This window comes from Varanus komodoensis, unplaced genomic scaffold (genome assembly GCF_004798865.1).
Source record: "Varanus komodoensis strain SLA01 unplaced genomic scaffold, ASM479886v1 scaffold1, whole genome shotgun sequence".
NCBI lineage: Eukaryota > Metazoa > Chordata > Lepidosauria > Squamata > Varanidae > Varanus > Varanus komodoensis.
Window position 1 is genome coordinate 116,152,143 of NW_025335268.1, and position 27,059 is coordinate 116,179,201.

Sequence of the window (27,059 nt, forward strand, 5' to 3'; positions counted from 1 at the left end):
AAGGCTGAGCTATAGAAACAACAGCTACTTCAAGTGTTGGCTTCTGGTTCAGCAAACCCAAGTTTAGCCCATAAGATCCTGGAGATTTTGAATATCTTTTCCACCTCAGTGGCTGGAATGTTGGTTTGTTTTGCTACTTATTTATCATATAAAATACTTTTATACCACACCTCAGCCAAAAAAGTATCCTGGGGTGGCTTATAATCGACTTATAATCAATAAAATAAGACAGCCTCTGTCCATGGACTTACAATCTATAAAAGAGCACGACAGACAAGGAAAAGAAGCTGTGGAGGGGAAAGGAAAACCTAAGTAGATTTTCAGCAGGACTGGTGGGATGTCTCTGCTTCTCCACTCAGCTGCTGGGTAGCACAGCTGGATTGCCAGCCTTCTCCTCTCTCTCCTGCTGCTGTTGCTTCACCATAAATCATCTGAAGATAGTAAGCCTGTAGGCAGAAGCTGCCCAACTGGTGCAAGCCCTGCCATTCCTTCGGCCTGCTTCTGTTTCCCTTTCTCATTTTTATCCCTCACTCCACCATAGCCTACCTTACCTGTGCCTCTTGCATATCATGCATAAGCACAGAGCGGCTTAAGTCATTCTTTCTTTTGTTTCCTTAAGACAAATAGAAACATTTTCTGGTGCAGCGGATGTGTGGGCAACATGTTCAGCACTAGACCTTTCCTAGATGCTTTGCAGGACAGAGGCAATCTGAGAGCCATCTGCTATAGCAGCTCCTATCCAACAGCAGCTATGCAAATTGCTCCAAAACTAAACAGAAAGAAAAGGTGGAAATTTTCCTCTGTTCAACTGTAGTATTTGACACTCAAACGATATACTTACCTTCCAAATATGGGAGATTTTATTGGAATGGCACAACTAACAGACATTAACAGAGAGTATTTATGAATGCATTTAATCTTTGGGGAATTTGCGGACAACATAAACTTGATTGAACCATGTTAACATTTCTGTGAAGTGGTAATTGGCCTCCTTTCCATGGGAAAAGTCAGTCACAGATTTGGTTAATTTGCAGTATTGCTTTGCATACTGCTCTCTGTGGTGCCACCACTTCCCTCTCTGTGCAGGTGTACATGCATACAAATTGAAAGAGGAAGCCATTCCAGGGGGAAACCAGAGAGCAAGGGTGGGGCTGCACAGTCCAAAGTACAGAATGATGCTGAAAGCACCCAATTACCTCCTGGGTGGGTGGTGAGGAAAGGGCTATTCCGGATTGCAGTGGTCAGAAGCCATTGATGCTGAATGCATCCATTGGTCTGATCTTACTCCCACTCAGACTTTCTCCCTCACTCACACACATTGGATCAGCCTCCCCAAGCCGTTGCCCACTAGATGAGAACTTCCATCCTTCCCTCCAGCATGCCCCAGCAACATCTGGCACCTTAGGCATAGCATCACATGAGCGAGCTCAGGGGCAGAAGGAGATCTCTAGGGCACACAGTTCAGCACTCAGTATGAGTGTGTTTTCTTGAGATTACTTTCTTCGGTGAGTTGGCAATGCTTCCTCGGCCCTCATACCAATGAAGTATCAGTCCTTTCTCCTCAAATACAGACACAAGACTTCCTGGAAACTTCACAAGCCACACCCAGGAGAGGCAACACACCTCACATATTTCCAAGGCAACTTAGTGGGAGCCGTTGTAAAAAAAGCAGAGTGAAGGACATCCTGTCCTTGAGCGCAGCTCCATACTGCTCCACCAAGATCACCTGGCACGGCTTGTTGTGAAAACAGCTTTCTTGGATAAGCAGCTCTCTCCTGTACACACATGCTGCCCACTAGAATAGGCAGCATGGATTCATAGGCAACCAGAAACCAGAAATGCTTTGAGTTGGAAGAAGTCTGGCTCCCTCCCTCCCCCCGCCCCCCGTGATATAGTAACATTATTTGTTTCTGCGTAGAGTTGCCACTTTCTCCTCAGCATGACTTGGCAATGGGTGCCTGTAGAAAGCTAGTGCTCCTTGGGATTCACCCTTCCTCTTTGTGGTGTCCTTAGTGGGAAGGCACACGCTAGCTGCTGTTCACACCAGCTGCACTGACCACCAGCACAGAACACACTCACAAGGGCAACCAGTGTGCAAACAGCTATATGCAGGTACAGGCCTGATTTTTATGGAGTCATTGCCTAGGCTATGCCACTCATAAAAAGGCAGAAAAGCTGCAGGCTGGGTCCTGCTTTGTGAAGGCCACTTTGAATGTTTGTTTCTGCTCCTAATTGCACCTCAAATTGGTATAGCCCAGACAGGGCTTTCTGTTTCTTAGAGCTTAGGGGCCTTTCAGAGTTGCTGAAATTGTAGCAACTGCAGAAAGTATTATTGTGGTCATGGAGTTGCTGTCAGGTCCAGAGCAGCCAGTTCTACACATGACACTGTTTAGAAATATTTTACAATATTTGAGTATGTTTAGAAGAGGATGCACAGAAAAAAAAATCATTGTGTCTACAGCTCTGGTCAGAATGGAAAAATAAAGGCTGTGGGTTTCAGGTTGCAACTCAGATATTGCATCAGAGTTAACAAATAGCAAACAGTCTATCAGGCGCTCAGTTTGATTAACATATTTTAAATTAAGTTTCATTTTTATGTTGCCCTTCCTCCAAGCAATCACTTTCTCCCTCTCTGTCACACACACGATTGTCACAGCAATCCTGTGAAGTAGGTTAACTGAACTGGCTCAACATCACCCTTGAAACTTTCATATTTTCCAGAACCGTTGTTTAAAATCTTTTTTTGTGGAAGTGTAGAACAACAAAGCAGTCTGTGTTACCAGAAAAGGTTTCCCTGAGGTCTTCTGTCATGAAAGCCAGTGTGGTGAAGTGGCGAACAGTGCTGAATGGGCACACAGGAGGTCTGGGTTCTAGTCCCCACTCAGCCATAAAATTCGCTGGGCAACTTTGGGCCAGTCAAACACTCTCAGCCTAACTCTCCTCATAGGGCTGTTGTAAGAATAAAATGGAGCGGTGGTGAGCTGTAAGCAGCCTTGGCTTCCTTGCAAGAAAGGTGGGATATAAAAGCAATGCAATAATAATGTGACAATTCAAACATGATACCAGAGAACCCTTCAAGTAAGAACAGCATGACACTGGTACAAGTTTCACTTGTCAAATGCAAAATAGTTCAGGTGTGTTGACTATCAACAGCCACTATTTCTGCCTTGGAGTAGATTCATTACAGGGAAGTCCTGGTGTTATTACAATGTGAGCTCTTGACAGATTCATAGCTTTTCTCCAATCCTATTCCCACCCTTCCAGGAAATGCTCTTAGACAACTTTGCAAACCAGTAAAGGGGTTTCTTGCTGGCTTTTGCACCACCAGCAGCTCTTTTGCTTCCATCTCCTGGAGCTAAAAGCCAGGAATCTGAATTATGTCTTCACCTGCAAGGGGCCAGAAGACTCTAGACACAGTAGTATCCTTATTGGAACTAAACTTGTGTACATTTTAACTGTAAGCCACATTGGAAGCCAAACTCAGCTGTAACACAATGTGCCATTTGGTTTTATGAACTGTGACTATTATATATCTGCAAAGTAGCTATATCTAGCAAGGTACATAGTTTCATTTCTGTAGCACTGAGTTTTCACAGTAAATAATGCCCTCTACACAAACACACACACACACACACAAAACAAAAAGCTATACTCTCCCATAAACACTTCTACCAGTTAGCATCAATTGCTAAATTAAAATTAAATCCATTTTATTTATATTTTCTTATCCAGGGAGTCACTTTTGAATGCTAATACAATAAAGGAGCAGGTATATTAAAACAAAATTAATTTAAACAGAATATGAACCTTTCCCTTGGCTCAGCTGCTAGAAATTCCAATACTCATGAAATTCTCAGCATCACTTGTGAACAACACTCCTGAACTCCTGAGCTCAGAAAACCTTACTGAGTGGGTCAATCCCAAACCTGTGGTGCCCTCAATGATACATTGCAATTCCAGGCAAGTGTAAATCCATTTTCTTTTGCCCACTGGTTAGATTTTGCTGAAGCACCAAGGGGTAACACAAGCCATTAAGGACTTTACAAGCTGCCTCAGACCAGGTCAGATCATGGGCCCACCTGGCCCAGCGTAGCTGACACTAAACAGCAGTGACTCCTCAAGAGTTCAAGAAGGCATGTTCCCAGCTCTATCTAGACAAGATTGAACCTGGGGCCGTTTGCACGGAAGGCTGGTACCCTCCCACTGGGCCAAGGCCCCTCCTTTAAAGGCACATGCAGCCTGGGCCCACCCAACTCCATCGTCCTTGAGGGAACTCAAGGGAAGAGGCATGATGGCTTCATTTCACTTCTAACATTTCTGCACTACCCACCAGGGAAACCTCTCTCTAGATATGTTTCTCTCCTCTGGGCCAGATGAGTTTCTGCAAACATTCTAAATAATATTGGCATTCTCAGCTCTGCTAGACAACATCTGTGAGTCTTAATTAAAAAGTAGACTTTATTGCAATAGTCAATGGGCAAACAATATGATTTACTAGCTAGGTCATCACTTAAATTGTATTAAGAGTAAAAAAGAGAAGGAGAGGCAGACAATGTACAGGGAGAGATCCATTCAGATAGAGCCAGCTCAACCAGACACCCATAGACATATCATGTGGAATATGCTGGGAGCAGGATAGTCCTCATGCAGTGACCTACAGAGGAGGATGCCACTGTCCTTCAAAGTCATGCACTTTTTCTCTCAGCAGTTGACAGCAGCTCATGATCTTTGCTTGTCTCCTATGTTGTGCTTGTATTGATAAAAACAATGTTTGCTCCCTCGTTTATACCACTAGGAGACATAATTCTATGGTTTGGTGTGTATAGGAAAGGAACCGGAGCCTTTCAAAGCCATAGGCAGAATTCTGAGCCACTGACTCTCCCAGACAGATTTCCCATGTCTCAGGATGAGAGGCATCAAAGCCAGCAGGAAAAACCCCCACATTCGACAGGGGCACAAGCGATTTTCAAAAGACAGAAATACTGTCACTTTTGGCTTCCCTGACTCCAACGTTGATTTAGTCATTTCTGGCTTGCAGCCCAAGAGTCCTTTGCATTCCAAAACAATTCTTATCATAACATTTTTCCTTACTTCATTTATGTACACACTACGGATTCCAGCCCAGTAGAGTCAAATAGTTAAATCATACAATGCGCGTCAGGCCCAAGAAATGTTTGATTGTTGTGAACTCAGGTTAAGAAAAGGTTGCAGCGTGCGCCATTTTCTCGCCTCCTGGTAAGGCAGTCCTCCCATCGGCCCATACCGGCTATTTCTCATCAAGGCGGCAATAGAGGTACATTGCCACAGCCATTGCTCCAATCTGTGAGGGTGAGAAGAGAAACAAGACAAAAAGTAGAGCTTAGAATTAAAGCAGGAGATGGCATCTGTAAATTCTCAACAATTCTTGTGAACAGTGTGATGTTAGAGAGGAAGAAGCTGGATGATTGCTAAATTAAGAATAAATGCTAAATCAGACCAGCAGGCCGAATTTGGCCCAGGCAGAGTTCCCAGATGACCATGTACCACTCTCTGCTCCCTTCTCTCCTTAACTGCCAACTGTTTGCTTAGTGTCCACCTTTTGCACCTTTTCACATTCTAAAAGCTTGAAATGCCTTTCTGACGTTACTGGGAGTTGGAGCTTTCTGTTGCAATCGGCTGGTATTTTTTGCATTTGGGACCTCCACACTTTTGGACCCATCTGTCACTGAAAAGTGACCTCTCAAAAGCTTCTCCAAAATGTAAATTGGCCATTGCCCTGAAAGTGGTCGTGCACCCAGGCCATAAACAAAGACCTAGCTCTGCCATGAGAGAGAGGACTTCACCAAATGTCCGGCCTTCAGTGTAATCAGTGGAACATCTGATTTGCTGCCTTTCCCACACACCCCAAAATGACTCAATTCCTCTATATAAGGAAGTAATATTTCCTCTCAGATTTTTGGATGTTCCTCCCACAGGCCTCAAAAACCAATGTATACCAATATTCTCTCTCCCAGTTGGGCCAAGAAGGCCAAGATTTCAGTTCTCACAAATCAGTTGCTCTTGTACATTTGTTCTGCCATAAGATAACCATCTGAAGCAGGATTTCCGGGCACAGGCCCTAAGTGAACAGACCATTTGTGAAGAATACTAAGGTGTACTTGCTCTAGTGCCACATACTCTTGTCCTCTGGAAACACACAAGTCCACCTACCTGTGTTATTATGTCTAACTGACTAAAAGACAGAAGCTGCCCATTAGCAATCCAATTAGATGCCATTTCCTACACTGATTGTTTTTAGGCCCAAGGTTCAATAATCCTGTGGCCTGCTACCAAGGACAGACATCAAGCTTAGTGTGTACATGCACAGGCAGGTTGAACCTCTGATGTTCAAGGAATAACCAGACTCCTTGTTCTTAGATCCTGTATCTCATAACACCCATCTGCTCCTTCAGTACAAACCATATGAATGCTTCAATAATTCTGGTTAGTGGTAGACTGAGGACTTGGGAGCTCCCACTCCATCACCCAACTTGCATGGTGACTTTGGGTCAGTCACTCACTCTCAGCCTAACCTGCCTCACAGGTTTGTTGATAAAATGGAGTGCAGAGCCACCAATTAAGCTACCTTGGATTCCTTGCAAGGGGAAGAAGGGCAAGATACTGATGCAATGTAAAGAGGAAGGAGAAGGTCATCTCGTTTGTGGTCCTCAGGCACAGCAGTGGAAGAACTACAGAACAGATCAATTCTCAAAGGGAGACCCATCAACATACCTCCAGTGCACAGATCCCAGCTGCTACTCCACCCACGACACCAGCGTTCTTACGTATTTCTTTCAGCAGCTGAGGGAAGCAACCCTTGGGTTGGTTTGTTGTTACAAAAAGAAAGGAAGAAAAACAACTCTATTACAACATAGCTCATGATGGGGGGAAGACAAAAATGAGTAAATCTTAATACCATGCAAAGCTATAGATGTCTCCAGGTGCCACCTTGCACTGGCACCAGAAGAACAAATAGTCAGATAAATCCATTGCCCTTCACATTCACAAAATTAAGCATTTCCCAATCTGTACCATGCATATGGTTACAGCGTATGAAGAACTAGTGGGATGCTCCCACAAATGGGATACCGCATTATAAGAATTGTATCTGAATGTATTGCACATGTGCAGAAGTGTTTAGGGCCTCCTCGCATCATCAAGGGCAGAATCCATGAGATACAGGCCTCTAGCTCCACAGAAAAGAGCAGCCAAAACCTTCAAACTTTATATCAGACCCTTTAACAAGGTTCTCAGGGCAGCTAAGAAAGAGTGCACAGCTCAGAATACATTTGAGTAGTCAGATGTAAAGGCTTCTATGTCAAACCAACCATGTACATGAGGACCCATTAGGTTTATATGTAACAGACTCATTAAAGAAAAAAAAAGAAGCTGTCTCCCAGGAACTTCACTCCAAAATCCAAATGTCCCAAAAATATCATCAGGTTGGTGGGAATTCACCACCAGTTTTGTCTAAAATGCCTTCTCAGCTGGAGAATTCACAATTAGTTCAGCCAACAATCCATCCAATCTTCTTCCACCCAGATGGGTACAACTGCTGAAGTTGTTTTAGACCAGTAGGGGGAAAAGACATCTGTATTTCATAAGTGCTGTTATCCCCTGAGCTGAGAAGGTACTTTTCCCAAAATACAGCCGGGAAACAAAAGTCAGCAAGATTCATTCATAACTATGCCTTCTCATCCTTCTTTCCCTCCTCCACAATTATACAGTAAAGGAGACATTCATTTGTTTCCATACCTCCACTTTGTCTTGCTGAGCCTGAGTAGCATTGCAGGTATTTTCACTGTTGCAGCAGAAAGGTGGATACTGATCGTGATGCTCATTCATGTAGACAGAACTATCAAAGTCAGTATAATTTGATACACCACAGCACTTCAGCTAAAGAGGAAAATGTTAAGAGCAAAGGAGATGTGTTATCTACAGCCTGTTCATTTTAGAATCCTAAACAAGAACTGCGTATTTACTAATTACTCCATTGTCCCATCATGAGGGCCTTTTCTACTTGACAGAGCAGGATTGCTCAGACACTGAAATCCTATGCATGTCACTCTGATGTTCCAAAAATTTGAAATATGTTCCAAAAATTTTAGCAAGCATGAATAGCATTGCAGCCTTGGAGAGCTACTAGCTCACCTTCTTCCAACAGGTAGCTTATAACAGAACAGCACCTTTGAAAAGCAGCAGCACATTTGTTTAGGACAATTTTCCCCAATGAGGTGTCTCCCAGATGTTTTCGGCTTCAACTCCCATCAACTTAAGCCAGCATGGGAAATGCCAGGAAAGCTGTACTTCCAAAACATCTGGTAGGAAGCAGGTAAGGAAAAGCTGCTTAGGGGTAAGAGATGCATGTAACAAATATGGCATGTTGGATGCCACTGCTCATCTTTTAGTTTCGCCTCCAAAATGGGAGGAACAAAAGACTACCCATCTACCTTAGTAACAAAATACTAACAAGGAACTACAGAGCAATTCCAGATAATTGATCCATTTTGTCTGTAGCCAAATGTTCTCCTAGCCTAGCCTGAAACCAGCATTTCAATATCTGGTCCCTAGTATGGCTGCATGAATGGGTCTGATGTGCACTGCTGGATGCTTGGGCAGAAGAGAGACAAAGAATCCAAATAAAATTCCCCAAATGGTGTTGCAGCTTGGTGAGAAGAATCACTTTGCTGCTTCAAAAACAAGCAACCCAACTACTTGACTATCAGTGAATGCCTGTTCTTTCACCATGTTCCTGCAGCCATCAGGCTTGGATGGGAGGCCTACCACAAGGCCACAGTAGACCAAAATTCTTGCCCTGCTTGTTATGGCCAGGACTTTTGGTTTAGTAGAGAATTCCCTAGGCTCATGTTTGCAGAAGAAGCATTTTCCAGTGCCAATTAAACTTTCTGGAATGGGTTTCCTTGACAACCCAGTTTTCTCTCAGATGTTCTTGTAACTCCTCCCCATCTTCATGGGTTTCAATAAGCTCTACTTTGCTTCAATACTAAATTCATTACATCCTCCCTCGGTCTACCTCCTACACAGTTCTGTCCCTCACATCCAATCCCCTTCTTAGAGGTGGAATCCAATGAAAGCATCCCTGCCAGATGGTTGTCCAGTCTTTACCTGAATACCTCTAGCAAAGGAGAGCCCTAGGTAGTTGATTCCTTGGCTTAACTACTCTGACCATTTTCCCTTTTGCAGTATCCCAGACTGCTTCATGGGCTTACTTACATCCTTCATTGTGGCATTCCATACTGTAGTAATGTCAGGACTTTTTCCATATTCAGCTTTCAATAACTTTGTCACTGTTTCTTGCAATATAACCTCAGCCTGCAAGGAAGAAGCAAAGGATAGAAGTTGTACATAACTGAGTAGAGCACACCGATAAATTCATGGATAGCTGAAAATTCATGGCCATGCTACTTTTTCCACCATCCCCAGAATAATATGCTTCTTTTCTCTCCCTGCAACACCACCTCTCATAAACCAAGACCATCCAAAGTCTAGAGGCTCAGCCACTGTATTTACACCACGGTACTGCCCATGGCCAGTCACTTTTCAATGCCATTCCACTCATGAATATACTACTTTTAATTTTTTTAAAAAACAGACCTTTCCCTTTCCACATCATCTAAGAAGGAGGCAGGTCACCTGAAGAAACACGGCTGCCCCTGTAGCATCTTCTGCGGCCTTAAAGAGTTAAGTATACACTTGTGTACTCAGTTTCAGATGCGTAGTTCTTTCGAAAAGCATTTAGGCTACTTTGCCTTTTCCCGGTTAGCAGCACATTTTTCTGGGAACACATGCACTGACTGCAACGTGGCATTTGCCAGAGAAAGCAGGAAGTGAAACTGGCTACATTTACTGGATAAAGAAGAATGACAAAGCAAACATGCAAGTCCTTCCAGTGCTGCTGATAACCAACTAATGCACACTTTTCTAAGAGGGAGAGTGGAGAGAAGAAAACACAGAGAAAGAATATGTGGAACATTTCTGAGTAAGCGCTTTACCAGCTCCCCTGTACTTTACAACAGAGCAGGAATCCGTGTCACAGAAATGCAGTGCAATCCTACGCATATCTGCTAGGAAACAAGTTCTACCTTCTAGCATTGAACTGCAGGCCAGGGAGGCAAATTTCTCCCCTCCACCCCCCGGGCTTTTCCTGGCTGCATTACCTTTCCCTTGGCTGCCAACCATTCACTGCTTTCTTAACTTTTGCACCGTCTCTTTCCATTCTAGAACTTGAAGTGCTTCTCCAATGGCTCTTAGAAGGCATTTATGGGACACTCATGAGTCCTCCCTTGCAGCAGCCTGAGGGTGTGTTACTTGACTTGCATCCACCAAGGCTGCTCCCATGCTCCGCAGCTATTATGGCATTTCCCCCCTTGCTCTAATGAGAAAAGTCTAGTCTATCCCTGAATGGCAGCATGGAAGCCTGGTGTATTTGTGTAGGGCCACCTAGTGGCTGAGTAGGCAGAGAAAGGACCCCTCAAGCCCACCCCCAAAATATGTAAAGATACTGATCTTAATCTCACAAAGAACTCAAAAGTAGAACCCTTGGTAAAGCAGTGGTAAAAGTCTCCTGCAGAAGAGCCTTTTGTTGCCCTTAGGCTGTAAGAGCATTAAACTAAAATTGGCCCTGCCCTTTTTGGTTTTGCTGCTCCCAGAATGCAGGCCCAGAGGGCTTCAACAAAACTGGATTAGGCTCCTGGTCTGAGACAGGCTCAGCAAGTCTGATTCAACCAAAGCCTTCCTCCCAAGCTTCCCCCAGCCTAGGTACTTTTCTCACAGCCAGGATCAATTCCAGTATTAGAGCCTGGCTGGGGAAAAAAGTGAATGAAGGGAGGGGAAGAGAGCAGTTCCCCTTACAACATCAAAGGCAGTCCTGGCTACCCAACCCTTTTATTCATGAACCAACCCAGCTGTACAGTCAAGTCTAGTCAAACCTCTGAGGCATTGGACTGAACCTGCCTGCGTAATGGGTAACCCGTTTCCCCATCACAATCAGTTCGTTTCCAGAAAGATGAAAGACCAAACTAGCTGTAGCACTCAATTCTATTGGCCAATGAGAGAAGAATCTTTTTCTTTCCTCCTTATTTTTCCTGCTAAATCCTTTAATTTCCCAGTAAATAAACAAGTATCTTTACCTTGCCAAACATGCCAATACTGTCCAGACCTAGAGACTCCCAACCTATCATGTTTGGATTTAATAAATAGTACTAGATCAAGTATCTGGGTGCATAACATTGCTTCATTTCCCAAAAGCAACCCACAGAGGGCATTTGAATGACAATGTAAATTACCTTAGGTCCATATCTTAATGCAAGTCTCTGTTTTCAGATTACAATGGCTTTGAGCTCTTAAAACTACATAGAGTGCTTCAAAGCACCCAGCAGCTTCAACATGGACAGCCATTTTAAGACTAAAGATTCAAACCTAAGCATGTTGTGACAGAAAAAAAGTCACACAGCAAAAGTCCTACAATGTGCTGGGAATTGTAGGAGTTTTTCTGTTTCAACATGCATAGGACTGCACCCTTGGCAACCCACCACAAAGTCATCTCTTCTGCTTCACATTACTTACCAGTGATGTGTAGACCAAGGCCACCACCGCAGCCGCCACTTCAACAATGAAGATGATCAAGATAATCGAAAAGAACTGGGAAGAGAGGCAGAACAAAATTAGATTGCTCCCTCTGTGAGACATCAGCACTAAAGTTTGGTAAGGAGAGTTAAATAGATCAGTCAAGGGTGCTTTGTAGCCAACCTTCTAACTTTGGAAAGTTAGTTTTAATGGGCTTTACTGAGTTTTCAAGTGAGACAAAGACAGAATGCCAACAGCATGGAGATTTTCCATAATTCCCAAAACAAAAAGCTCCCTTATCAGGTGTAACATGTCATGAACTGGACTCTCTCATAAGAAAAAATCAAGACAGCCCCTTCAGATCCCTCATTCTGCTCAAGTGCAAACTTTCTTGCCTGGATTTTTAGATCTTTGAACACATTGAACTGAATATCTTTAAGCCTTCAGGCCATTTTAGAACATATATATCTCAACAGCTTCCTCTTTCCCCAGTGGATTTACACCAGCCTATTTCCTCATAACAAGAAGTGGAGGGAAAGGGCATGGAGATACAGCATAGCAATTCTAAGCATCATTACAGATTTATTGTATTTATTTACTTTCACATAGCACTGAAAACAGGGAATCCATTTCCTGCTTACAAGGGCTCCAGGAAATAAGAAATAGCCATGGATCTTTAAAGTTGCAACAGAACAGGTTCAGATTGCTACCAAAAAAGGAACAAGATGACCAGAGAAGTTACATGCTACTTTGCCAAGAAGTTATCCAAAAGATTTCTCTCTGAGGAAGACCTTGCTTGGTTTTGATCCAATAGCTTGTCTTTATTGCATCAGACTCAAGTTAAAGAAATTTTAAAGGAGGGAGAGACCTCCTTAAAATAAAGCGCTTGCTATCTGCATAGGAATTCAGGAGGCACAAATGAAGGGATACAAACTACTCCAACATATGTATTTTACCATGATAAGAAGGCACTTGCTTTCCTTCTGGGCTCCACAGCATCCTAGGAAGCCCAACAAAAACAGGACGGCTCCGATGGCAATGAGGAGATAGCCCACATTCACAAACTGGAGGACACTGGAGGACAGTGGACCAAATATTTTCAGAAAGGAGCCACTGTCAACACTGACCCAGATTCCAATCCCTAGGAGGGTTCCTCCACCAATCTAGGAAAGAAAAAGAAAATAATTATTTCCATGCTTGGTACAAAACAAAATTCACAGTGCACATATTGTGGCCTGCCAGACAGATACTTGACAGCTTCCCCTTCACTCCTTGTTTGCAGTTCCAGATAAGCTACAGAAGTCTATCCCGGATCATCCATCATGGCTAACAGTTGCATTTGGCCTGGCGAGTCACACCGTGTGCTAAAATGTACAAACAGTGGTGCACTAGGGCCACGGACTTGTGGCGGGGGGGCGGGGGGTATTAGCAGGGATAATGGCAACATCCGCCAGTCACCTCAGGCTTCCCTGCTCCCAGTACACACACACACAAACAGATCAAAACTGGTATTGCGGTACATGTAGCTATGGGGACTGCCACTATTCACTCCTGCCCTTCCAAGTTTCATGCACACTGAGTTCTATGCACATTACAGCACTGTGCATAAAATTAACAGAGATTATATTCCAGAGTTCTCAACTCTTATCAACCAGAAAGAGTTACTGGAAGGTTATTTTTAAAGAAAGAGGCTTCAACACAGATGTCTCCAAGAAAGCCATTATGAAGGTGTCACCTTTGTGGCAAGTCTGCAAGCATTTCCAGTCAAGGCATGAGATTCCTTTTCCTATGCAATTATCATCTCTTGCAATATTCTATAGTATTGGTCCAGCATTAAGAGCCTAAGCACACTGTACTCTAGTCCACTCACATTCAAGACTCCAGAGGGAAAATAATTGTCCTGGAGTGTAGGGAGAATTCTTCCACAGTATCTACTCTACCAGGCTGGATACAGGAAGGCAGAGCAGGAAGGCAGGGCCACTCTCAGCCCTCCTGAAAAGCCAGTTTCATCCAACTTTGCCTCTCCCTCAAGTCTTCTGCAGCAACCATTCAGTCGGGCTGCAGTTCAGCTGCAAAACCTGCAACTGTTTTGCTCTTCTCTTTTAATTGTTTCTGTGCTCATTGATCATTGGGCCAACAATGCCCAGTCAGTTGCATTTCAGCACTGATGTTCATTACAGCTTGACAGTAAAAGAACCATACGGCAACACTAAAAAACTGGTGACTGCGTTACATGGTTACCTCCTTCTTCCCTGCTTCTTTTTCCTTTTGTTGTGTCTTTTTAGATTGCAAGCCTGAGGGCAGGATATAATAGATTTGCAAGCCACTCTAGGAGACTTTCCAGCTGCAGTTAGACTAAAAAGACTTTACATTAATAAATAAACATTACTCAGAACACAGGAATAGTTGTACCAGCCTTTATGGTACAAAATGATTACGACTTGGTTCCTGTAAGATCTTGCTGTAAAGCAATGGCTTGAGGTGAACTCTGCTCAAAATAATGGGCTAAGTAGGCTTCTGTACTGGAGATTTGTGACCAGGTTCCCACGCTATTCTTTAAAGCAGAATCTTCAGCTTTCTGGACCTCAGGACATTTGAGAAATGGCGTGGGCAAGATGTCTAGTCAGTGGATCACCACTTTGGGGTCAATCTGTCACATCTATGGATCTTAGACTGTGCCTTATGCAGCAAACATTTTTGCTTCATGTCTGTTGGACACACCAGTATCTTTTTAATAAGGGACTGTCTAATGCAATTAATTGCCTAATGCTGCTAATTGCAGACAATGCTTCTTTTTAAACACATTTTTGGCAATGCCTGTTGGTTGCTTGATTTGGGGAAAAGATTGTTAAATAGATAAATTTTGTACTGGAACAATCAAGTATGATGTACATTCTCGTTATTTACCTGCTTCATGGAAATCAACAAATGGAAGGGGGAATAGATTTGCCATTTTTAACAGATAAAAGACTGATATTAAAACATGAGAAGGATAATCACTCACAGACTGGGGACTTTGCAGTGCTTTCAATATATGCACAGGTGGCATACAGATGTCAACTTCAGATGGAGACTTATTTGGATATTTGGTCTGCTTTTGCTGAAGCCTATGCACTATTGCTACAAGATGTGTGCATTTGCTACAAGGTGTGTGTCCATGTATTAAAAATGTTGTGGCAGCCCGTGGGCACCGTGTGGGAGGGGCCACTGGAGGTACCCGGGGTGCTGCATTAGGGAGACCCGCTTTATAGAATTAATGGCAGAGAAGAAGACAATTGAATCAAATTGGCACCATGACCTTGGAGGAGTGTGTGTCTTGGGGGGTGGGTACCTGTATGTTTTTCCCTATGGAGCACATAGGAACATGGGGTGAGGCATTTTAACTGGGAGAAGTAGCGCAAGCATGAGGTCACCCACACTTCTGCCTCATGCCACACAGTTCCAAGACGAGGAGGACAACAAGGGCGCGATTCCCTTTTAACAATACCCTCCTTGATCTCCTTCACACTCCTAGTCGCACCTCATGCCTCGTGAAATACGGTAATAAACTGCAGGGGTCCACGTGTCTTGAAAGGACAATGCATAAAGAACAGCTTCTCCCAACCTGGTACCCTCAAACATTTTACCTCCAGAATGCAGAAATACACAGCCCTTCTACCAATCTCCTTTGTTTTTGTCTACATTGTACATGGAGTCTAACCAACCGCACCTCTGGCAGCAGCGGCATTTCCATGCTTCATCCAAATGTAGACTTTTTGGCAGAAATATATTTCCTACATTAATGAAAATGGCAGATATTTATGCTGCTGTGCTCCAGGGTTTGGGGCTTGGCAGGAAAGCCAGGGCAAGTAAAGCATTCACACCTCTGAAGAAGAAAAGCCACAGCCGTGCTCCCACACGTCAAACCCAAAGTAGCACAAACACCAGCATTAATCTCATATGCTACTCTATAAGGGCTAGAAACCTGCTATTTTTCACATGAGCAAAGCCAGTCCCCACCCCCCACCCCACAGTCCAAGTCGCACTGCATATGCCCGATTCCTCATAAAGCCATGTATATGCAAAGATCACATCAGTCCAGGTAGCATTTTGGCCTGTGAACCAAAACTGTTTGCCTCCTCAAAGAAGTCTGTCCAGTTGCTCTCATACATGCATTTAGTTTCTAAATTGCTGGACCTATGACTGCGCATTCCAGTCTCATGATGTACTTCTGTTTCCTAGAGTGATACATTCTTCTCATTTCTATAGAAGAGGCTGATGTTTCATCACAATAAAACATATGCACGTACTTTATAGTTGTGGTTTGATCACACAAGATCCCGTTTTTCTTTCCAAAAAGGAAACTCCAGCATTACCAGTGAACCATTTCAGTTCTTAAAGGACCAAGATATACGCTATGCCCATTCAAATAAGTACTCTCTCTCAGAATTAGCAGCAGTGACCACAGCTTTCTTGAGATCATTACAAAACTATATTTTTAAAAAACTAGATATGGTAACACTGAAAGTTATTTTAAAAAGTCAGAGTGATGGTCTTTGAACCCACCATTGTGCCCAGTAATCAAACCTGCTAGGAACTGGGGGCAAGTAATGTTTCTTCTGTACTGCATCCTGCTAGACATTGTTAGGAACAGAATGTTGAAACAAGGAAGTCATCAGAGATTGGTAGCAAAAGGCTCAAAGGCTGCTGTTTTATACCCATTTGCCGTCATATAAGCCCCACTGAACTTATTGAGACTGACTTTTCAGTAGCTTTGTATACAAAATTGCACTGTTGGTAGCTAAAACAGGGTCAAGCTTTTACTCTCCATGGCAGAGGCATAAGGTAATTCCAGGATTCATTGCCTTGTCAAAGACGGACAAAATTTACTTTTAACAAGTATACAGAAGATGGAGTTACAGCAGGTGCAGCATGACCAGGTGTGCTTTTCCAAAACTACTGCTTCTACACAATCATGGGAGGTACCAAAGCCCTTTCACCATGTGAATTTCTCCCCACTGTATTTGTATTCATTCTGTAGTTTCACAAAGCTCAACAAAATAAGTTGCAGAAGAGTCCCAGTGAAGAAAGAAGCCTTGTAAACTCTTCCGGTTCTCTTTATACAGGGATGGATTTACCAAAAGCTACCAAGAGTTTCAAACCAGTCATCTATTTTTAAGAGTGAACAATGAACTTGGCATCATAAAGAAACATTTCTAACAGGGTCAGCTCAATTATACTTGACCACAGGTGTTGGTTTTGTTTGTCTTCAAATAATAAGAAAAAAACCTGGCACTGCTTCAACTGACACTTTAGTACAGGTGCCAGGTTGAATGCATGGGTGTCCATGAGAGACGGCAAGGGGAGGCAGTCCTCCCCAGAGCCACAATCGTCAGATTCCCAGCTTTTATTTTTTAAGCAAAAAGACTCCCCAGCCCTTATAGAAAACAAGATATGAGGCAAAACAGGCAGGCAGAATTCCACCCATTTGTTTTACAAGTAACTAACTTGCTGCTGCATTTCTGTATTTTTATCCAGTGGAGCAAGAGAGGAATCTTCTCTGGAAGAAAAGTGGCTGCTTCTGATTTATTTTATAAAATCCCAAATCCAGTATTTTAGTATGGGATTTTGGGTAGACTTGTTCAAACAAGAGGTATCTGCAAATGCCCGTGTTTATGATCTCTCAAGCCAAAGTCTTATTTAAGAATGTACTTTCAGATCACAAATGCACAAGTCCACATTTTCTGATGGCAGAAGCAGGAAGGGCCTCTATGTACACTTGTAGTGTACATAGTGTAGTGTGTGTGTGTGTGTGTGTGTGTGTGTGTGTGTGAGTTCTAAGAAGAGACAAATGCACATCCTTTCCTCATTACAGGAAGAACATACATGATCATGACCGCAAACTCATCTTTGAAAAGTTCTGATTCCTGGGCAGACTGCAAGGGCAGAGTTCCCCAATCCTAATGGCTTCCCATTGGACTACAGCTCCTATCATCCCAAGCCAGCATTACAGAAGCTGATTTGGGTGAACAACTGCCACATGTATTTGTCACCTGCTACCAAATGAGTCATTCCCACCTTGTGTGAGACCACCACAGGTTACTCACACAAGATAATAAAAACAAATCAGTAAGCACAAATCCATTCTGCACAACTTTAAGGTTTGTGCAGCACGTTATGAAGGAAGCAAGCACTTAGGAAGTATTCCACTCAATGAGGCTCAGCCAGTCTACTCTTGAGGCAACTAGCAAATCCATGGGAAGACACTCAAGCACACCACTGATCCAAAAGGCATGCAGGAGACCAGAGGGGCAGCAGGCACGGGGCAGACTGCACAGTCAGGGCGCGCTTTGCAAAGGTGGGCCGTGCTTCTCCACTGCTGGCTACCATGGAGCAGCCAGAGGCAAGGCAAGCTGCAGAGGAATCTCAGGCCAGCACTGCCACCATCACCAAGGCAGGCCTTGGCAGGACACCCTCGGTAGGCCCCCCCCCCACCTTCTCACCACCACTGGCACCCGCTTCCTCCTCATTCCTCGCACTTGCGTGCTTTGCAGGCATGTCAGCTGTGGCATCTCCTCCTAACATCACTTTCTGGAGTACGGAGAATGACGGGTGAACAAGTGGGAGGAGGGACTTTTAGTAGTCAGTCTCTTGCTAGGTTGGGGGCCTTTGGCAGGTTGCCCACCAGCCTGCCTTGACATCGGCTGGCCACCAGGCCAGTTCTACTGGGGCTGGAACAGGTGATGGGCCGTGGCAGTGAGCCAAGTCCAATGGCTTCGCAGCTGATCTGGACTTGGAGCAGACATGCCGCCACCGGTGGCGGCCCTGCCAGGATGTGGTTTGTGCCCTGCCAGGATGTACCTGCACCACTTGCCAGCCAGTTCATTCCCAGAGCAAATAAGGAAAACACAAATCTGAAAGAACTCTCGGCTCCATTTGACCAAGCCCAGAGCTGCCTTCCAGGCTCCTGTGATCTGTTCTAGTTGACCCCCGGCACCCCTCGAATGGCTGGCAATGAATGAGCAGGTGGCAACCAGAACACAGGAAGAGGCCTGCTGGATGAGTCCGCTGAGCCCAGCATTCTGTTTCTGGGGTGCCCTTCAGCTGTCTGGGGGGTACCCACAAGCAAGGCGCGACTGCCACAGCACCCTCCCACCCAAGGTGCCCAGCTGCCAAGGTGGCTATGGCTGGGACACTGTTGCCAGAAGGCAGCAGTTAGACTGTTCACCACACACACACACTTGCACACCCTTCCTTCTAAGCTGCATTTCCTGCCCAGTAGACATGAACATGCAAAGCCAATGAACTAACATAAGTAAGTCAAAAGAGGAGAAACAGATCAAGGAAGGAAACTCAGGCTTTCCTCATTTCGGGCGCCCACCTTGCCCACTGACTCCTCACCAACTCCACATAATCCTGGCCAACTGATAACCTTGCACAAGAGTTTGAGGTGGTCCTGAAGGAGCCCTAATCAGGAATCGACCACACAAGACTTCATTTTGGGGAGACATCAACAGGATGGGAGGAAGTCAAGGGGACACTCTCACACCTTCGAGGTAAGTAGTGGCATTGCATCAGTTGAGGGTCCATTCTGTTGCTGGCCATTGTTCACATGAACAAGATCAGGAGCTAGTTTAGTTAGGCATGAAAGAGAATATGCTACTCATTTCAACCATTACAGGTTTGTTTCATATTAGTGTGGCTTCAGCATCATTTCCTGCATCCATTTGGGAGCTTGTTGCTGTATCACAGTGGTGATTAGAACCTTGGACTAGGGCTGGTTGAAATCCCCACTCATCCATGAAGCTCAATGAATCCAGCCAAGTCACCTTTAACTCATTTTCTCTTACTCTGAGCATAGGAGAACCATGAACACAGCCATGAGTTCCTTGGAAGAAGGGCATGATAAAATCTTATTAAAACAACAGTAATAGGGGCAGAGTTCAGATTGTGCGAGGCCTGAAGTCAACTCATCAACAGACAATGCAATGTATATAATACAGTACTCCAAAAACAAATCAGACAAACACTGGTGCTACATCCTGTTCGCAAATTTAATAAATTTATTAATTCTTTAAATAACAGTTAAATTTAATAGTAAACAGTTAAATAAGTAATAAACAGTTAAATAAGTTAATAAACACAATAAACAGATACATTTATGAATTCTTAAAATAATCTTTAACAGTTTTACATCTATGATCATTTTAAAAAATAATTAAAAATTAAATTGATCAAATGCATAAACTGGATGTGCCATTGGGACTGGAACCCCACAGGAGGGCAGGGTGTGACCTGTGAGCCTCAGGATCTGCACCCCTTTGGGAGGCTCAAGTCAATTTGTAAACTTGAGAACAGAAGTTTGAGATTCCCTGCTTAGGTCTGTGGACATATGTTGCTAGTCTCCATATTATTATCCCACTGAATGCATGTTGACATGCATGAGAGCATGTTGAGCATGTATACGGCCATGCAGGTGACAACAGAGCACCTGGACGCATTTCCAGTGGCACCTTCAACGTGGTCTCCAGTGTAGAGTCTGTAGGGTCCTGAAGATTTCATTTTTTCTGGTTTCTTAATATATGCACATACATTTGTATAAGTGGCATACAGCTTTGAAGCAATTATACATAGGCTTCAATAAAAGCCAAGCAAATATCCATTTGAGGTTGACATCTGTATTATGTAACCTCTGCATGCACAGAAAACACTGTAAGGTCTTCAATCTACTGTGTTGCATGAGGTTGCTTATCTTTCTAATGTAATCTTTTAGCTATCAAAAGGGAACAAAGAATCCATTTCCCCTTCCATTTGTTAATTTCTAGGAAGCAGGTAAATAATTTAAAAGATCATGCTCATCAGTGAATATTAAAGAATGTTCCTGAACAGAATGCACCTGTGTAATAGCTGCTTCCAAAAAGAAGCAACTCCCGGGCATTGCCAAAACATATGTGTAAAAGTAGCACATATGGATAAAATGTCACCTAAGCTCCACAGCTGAAACAGGTTGATGTCAATGTGGCAATCCACGGCTAGGTATCTTGTGGTGGGGCTCACAGCGGTTTCTCAAAATCCCAAATGTACCCTACAGGCCCAGACAAGTTGGGGACCCCTTACCTAGACCACAAACAGCCTCCTTGATCTTACTGCACTCTGCACGCTGCGGTCACCTTTGCTTTCACGGTGCACTTAGTGAACGGTATGCAAGCAAATCTTGCTTCCCCCCCTCTCCATTTCAGATTAAGTGTATTTCACACAAATTTGCTGATATACAAATTTGCTTCCTTAAGAGCATTGCCACAAAGGCATCGGCGAAACTTCAAGAAGCAAGCATGCAGCTGAATGAACACCCACAGAAACTACAAAACCAACTCAGCCAGTCCAGAGACACGCTAGGGAAACTTGAAAACATTTTAATGAGCACTTTGGCTTGCATCATGTTTGCATTCAATTAGCCTATTGCCATTTTGTAGTGTGACTGCATGAAGGCACACCTATTGCCTGGGTTAACTCAAGAGAACTTTGTGTCCCTGTTGCCATTTGTCCCACGGGTGTGGCAGTCCCAGAAAGCTGCCAGAATCACAGAGGAGGCTCTTTTAAAGCCCATCTTACTGTTAAGTGACCATTCCATGTTGTTCATTACAAGACAACACAGCTGTAACTAGCACAGTGGTAAATGACAGTCATCTCTCTCTCATGGCTTTTTTTAAAAAAAATGGAAGGAGCAAATCTGGGAATGCAGGACTTGGGAGAAGTTTTTAAAATACTTCCCACCCAATGACCTTTCCCTGCTGTTTGTCCTCACAGAGCTATTAGTCCTGCATACTATTAGTCCCATACCTCAGATATTTCCCCTCTTATCTAGCTGTGTCCCAAGATTTAGTAAACACATTAATCTCTTTCAGATTTACAAATTTGTAGCTAAACTCATTAAACCTGGGAGTTAATTACTTTCAGCATGTGAATTGCAGCATGCAAGTGTCAGAAATTAGTTGTAAGATAAACAGGCATCTAACCCGACACATGTTTATGTTAATAAATTATTTTTGGCTACAGTGATGTCAATTAAATGGCCTGATCTTTGTTGTAAGATCTGTCTCTTCAGGTCTTCAGGTTTGGGATCACTGGGCACCCTTACTCAGGATAAGTGTGCTTAGCCTACATTTGATCTCAAGTTTATCAAACATACAGACACAGGTTCTTTATAGCTTTATACGTTTTATGTAAGGAGTCAAGCATGTTCCAGAGGACCAGCCTCTCCCATTTACAAGGCTACCTCACTGCTCATTAGTAGGAAACAGTAAGCACTTACGACTATGAGCAGGTTGAACAAGATCATCATGACCTTCAAAAAGGTGAAGCAGCTCATCTTGGTATCTGTAAAGCATTTTAGAAGGAAGTTAACAACAGCTACTGAAGATGCTTCAGGGAGCTCAACCCAGCTCAAGCTCCAGAGTTTGGGAAGAGAATTCAGCATGCATAATCCTTGATATGTTTACAGGGAAATCTCAGTGTGAGGTTCAATGTAAGCATGCATTGGACTGCATCCTTACAAGCACTGTTTCAAAAATATTTTTATCACATGTGGTGCTATATATGGCAAAGAAAAAATGTATGTGGGCAGCAAGAGAAGATACTTCCTCCCAAATGAACAAGGTCTACTTAACACACTATAGTCTCTGCCTTTTCTTTTAGAGAAAAACCCTATTACCTGCTACGGAGCCTAAGAAACACATTTTGTTGTGGGAGAAATAATAAATAGACTTCACATATCTCTGTTGTCCCTCTCGGTGGTTTTAAAAGCCATTCATGCCAGCCAAGAAGAGTTCTAAGCACTGTGAATAGTCAGTGAATTCTTCCTGGGACAGCAATGGTGGAAGTGGGAACACCTGATGGTGAAGTCCTCAGAGAGAAATATTCCCTCCCACCAGGGCTTGCTTCCATTTGCCATCAGCAAAAAGAACGCTTGGGAAACAGAAGAGAGAGCATCATTTGATATCATAAACAGAACTTGGGATCACAGCCCTGCCTGTTCCCATTTGCAAACCATTATGGCTGAAAAATTGTGCAAGTGTAAAACCTTGTTTAAAGGGAGGGGGGTCTCTGTTTTCTACCCCTCTTTAATTTTTGCTGAAATTTTCAGGGATAAATTAACACAAAAGCAAATCAGCACCAACACAGCTCCTTATTTTAAAGAAATTTGCATCAGTCTGGTGTCCTCCCTCTAGCAGAGCCAAATTAAAAACTTGGTGTGATTCTGAGACACACTAAAAACCCTTCTTCAACAAGGAACAATTTCTTAAGGGCAAAGAATCCAATAAACAAAAAGAGACTCACCTTACAGGGAAACAAGCAACTCCAGAAACAACAATTCTATTACCTTTCCAGTTGGCAAGGCAATCAGCTCTTTAAGTAAATCAAAGCAGTGGCTGTTCCAGCCTATAAGAAACATCTTCCCCTTCAGGCCAATCAAAACTCTGAAAGAGTCAAGGCCACACCTCACCAACTTTTACACAAACGCACACACAAAAGTAGCCCACTTTTCTTTACTCTTTACTGCTCTCTATTGGCTGGAGGTGAGTATTGCACTGTAGGTTCGTTTGCCCTTTAGGACAGCACAGTAGTTGAAACCAGCCTAATGCTGTCTGGAACAGAGTCATGTAACACTGGTTTCAAAGGAACAGCCCTAGCTGCCAATACGCTTCCAGCCCAGGTCCAAGATGCTATTGATGATGCACCAAGTACTACATGGCTTGAGACATCATTGTCCAAAAGGCACTGCTCCATCCAAATGCCTGCTAGATATTGAGAGTGCCATGGTGGTTCTTCCCTGCTCGAGTGCTGTAACACCTGGCCCTTGGCCTCCCTCAGCCTGCAAGTGGGGGCTGCAGTGGGCAGGACCCCAAAACTCAAGGAATGACAAGTACCAAGAAGAAGACAGACAGGCTGGCTGGCTTTGCTCACTCGTGCCCATCAGCTAGCTGGTCACAACACTGCCGCCAGCAGCAACCCTGCCACCCACCTTGGCCAGTCCAGCTCCTACCATGCCTGAGGCCTCTCAACCACTGGAGCCACCCACTGGTGGGTGGGAGTGCCCACCTACCTTTCTGAAAAGGAGGTGTTCAGTGGAGAACTGTTTGGTAGATATTCAGGGACCTGCAAGTCCATTCAACAGGTGTATCCTTTTGATGAACAAAGAACTTCTGCCAACTTGCTTCTGGCCTTTCCCAGCTGGAAGCATGGCCTGAAACATCATCTTCCAACCACATGTACACTCCTCCTTGAACCCACCTCAGCAGCCTATCTTTGGATGGAGGTTGCCAGGTAAGGGGCTGAAATACTGCTGGTGGTGCTGAGTTGCCCCTTGCTGGATGCCCTGCATGGCAATGTGGATGGGGCACTTACTGATATAGGGGGCCGCTTTAAAAAAAAATCCCAGGGGGTTGGACTTGATGGCTTTCTGAGCCTATTATTCTATGATTATATGAATTAATGCCAGGACACCCCTTCATGGATCATTGCCATTTTGTGGCAAAGGGGCTTGTGTAGCTTAATGAAGCTATGAGTTATAGTGTGCAGGGCCACCCAAGATGGACAGGTCATAGCAGAGAGCGCTGACAAAACGTGATCCACTGGAGAAGGAAATGGCAACCCACTCCAGTATCCTTGCCATGAAAACGCCATGGACAGTACCAAAAGGCAAAAAGATATAACGCTGGAAGATGAGCCCCTCAGGTCAGAAGGTGTCCAATATGCTACTGGGGAGAGCGGAGGGCTAGTACTAGTAGCGCCAGAAAGAATGAAGTGACTGGGTCAAAGCTGAAAGGACGCTCAGTTGCAGATGTATCTGGTGGTGAAAGGAGAGTCTGATGCTGTAAAGATCTATACTCCATAGGAACCTGGAATGTAACACCTATGAATCAAGGCAAGCTGGACGTGGTCAAAAATGAGATGACAAGACTGAACATCGACATGTTAGGAATCAGTGAACTAAAATGGAGAGGAATGGGTGAATTTAATTCAGATGACCATCAGGTATACTACTGCGGGCAAGAATCCCTCAGAAGAAATGGAGTAGCCTTCATAGTCAATAAAAGAGTAGGAAAAGCAGTACTGGGATACAATCTCCAAAATGACAATGATCTCAGTTCGAATCCAAGGTAAACCATTCAACATCACAATAGTCCAGGTCTATGCCCCAACCACTAATGCTGAAGAGGCTGAAGTTGACCAGTTCTATGAAGGCCTACAACACCTTCTAGAATTAACATCAAAAAATGATGTCCTTATCATCATGGGGGATTGGAATGCTAAAGTAGGAAGGCAAAAGATAACCAGAATAACAGGCAAGTTTGGCCTTGGAGTACAAAATGAAGCAGGGCACAGGCTGGTAGAATTTTGTCAAGAGAATACGATGGTCATAGCAAACACTCTTTTCCAACAATCCAAGAGACAACTCTACTCATAGACATCACCAGACGGTCAACACAGAAATCAGATTGACTATGTGCTCTGCAGCCAAAGATGGAGAAGCTCTATACAGTCAGTAAAAACTAGACCAGGAGCTGACTGTGGCTCAGATCATGAGCTTCTGGTTGCAAAATTTAGGCTTAAGTTGAAGAAAGTAGGGAAAAGCACTAGGCCACTCAGGTATGACCTAAATCATATCCCTGATGAATATACAGTAGAGGTGACAAATAGATTTAAGGAATTAGATTTGATAGAGTGCCTGAAGAACTATGGACAGAGGTTTGTAACATTGTGCAAGAGGTAGCAACTAAAACCATCCCAAAGAAAAAGAAATGCAAGAAAGCAAAATGGCTGACTGAGGAAGCTTTACAAATAGCTGAGGAAAGAAGGGAAGCGAAAGGCAAGGGAGAAAGAGAAAGGTATACCCAATTGAATGCAGAATTTCAGAGAATAGCTAGAAGAGATAAGAATGTCTTCTTAAATGAACAGTGCAAAGAAATAGAAGAAAATGATAGAATAGGGAGGACCAGAGATCTCTTCAAGAAAATTGGAGATATGAAGGGAACGTTTCATGCAAAAATGGGCATGATAAAGGACCAAAATGGCAGGGACCTAACAGAGGCAGAAGAGATTAAGAAGAGGTGGCAAGATTACACAGAAGAACTATACAAGAAAGAGCTTAACGTCCCTGATAACCACAATGGGGTGGTCACTGACCTCGAGCCAGACATCCTGGAATGTGAAGTCAAATCGGCCTTAGGAAGCTAGTGGAGGTGACAGTATTCCAGCTGAGCTATTCAAAATCCTAAAAGATGATACAGTAAAAGTGCTACATTCAATATACCAGCAAATTTGGAAAACTCAGCAGTGGCCACAGGATTAGAAAAGGTCAGTTTACATTCCAATTCCAAAGAAGGGCAATGCAAAAGAATGTTCAAACTACCACACCGTTGCATTCATTTCACATGCTAGCAAAGTGATGTTCAAAATCCTACAAGCTAGACTCCAGCAGTATGTGGACTGAGAACTACCAGAAGTACAGGCAGGATTTCAAAGAGGGAGAGGAACTAGAGATCAAATTGCCAACATATGCTGGCTCATGAAGAAAGCTAGGGAGTTCCAGAAAAACATCTACTTCTGCTTCATTGACTATGCTAAAGCCTTTGATTGTGTGGATCACAATAAAATGTGGCAAGTTCTTAAAGAGATGAGAGTACCAGACCATCTTATTTGTCTCTTAAGAAACCTATATGTGGGTCCAGTGAGAACTGGACACGGAACCACTGATTGGTTCAAAATTGAGAAAGGAGTTCGGCAAGGCTGTATACTGTTGTCCTGCCTATTTAACTTATATGCAGAGCACATCATGAGAAAGGCGGGGCTAGATGAATCACCAGTTGGAATTAAGATTGCTGGGAGAAATATCAACAACCTCAGATATGCAGATGATACCACTCCAATCAAAGAAAGTGAAGAGGAACTAAAGAGCCTTTCGATGCAGGTGAAGGAGGAGAGTGCAAAAATTGGCTTGAAACTCAACATTAAGAAAACTAAAATCATGGCATCTGGTCCTCTCACTTCCTGGCAAATAGATGGGGAAGAAATGGAGGTAGTGACAGATTTTATTTTCCTGGGCTCCAAGATCACCGCAGACAGGGACTGCAGCCAAGAAATTAAAAGACGCTTGCTCCTTGGGAGGAAAGCTATGGCAAATCTAGACAGCATACTAAAAAGAAGAGACATCACCCTGCCGACAAAACTGTGTATAGTCAAGGCTATGGTTTTCCCAGTTGCAATGTATGGTTGTGAAAGCTGGACCATAAGAAAGGCTGAGTGCCGAAGAACTGAGGCCTTTCCTTTGAACTATGGTGCTGGAGAAGACTCCTGTGAGTCCCTTGGACTGCAAACCAGTCAGTCCTAGAGATCAACTCTGACTGCTCTTTAGAAGGACAGATTCTGAAGATGAAACTCAAATACTTTGACCACCTAATGAGAAGGAAGGACTC

The 27,059-nt window shown here is 43.7% G+C and overlaps 1 protein-coding gene across 1 annotated transcript; it reads right to left on the reverse strand.

Moving 5' to 3' along the window:
• Nucleotides 1-3,693: 3,693 nt before the first annotated feature.
• On the reverse strand, nt 3,694-22,957 carry TSPAN1 (tetraspanin 1). The gene is made up of 8 exons (XM_044450751.1): nt 22,921-22,957; nt 21,896-21,960; nt 12,561-12,767; nt 11,605-11,679; nt 9,253-9,351; nt 7,774-7,914; nt 6,751-6,834; nt 3,694-5,320 (listed from the first exon to the last, which is right to left on the reverse strand). Exons 2-8 carry the CDS (start codon nt 21,950-21,952, stop codon nt 5,267-5,269), a joined length of 717 nt encoding a protein of 238 aa, XP_044306686.1. The 5' UTR covers nt 21,953-21,960; nt 22,921-22,957; the 3' UTR covers nt 3,694-5,266.
• Between the last annotated feature and the right edge of the window lie 4,102 nt (nt 22,958-27,059).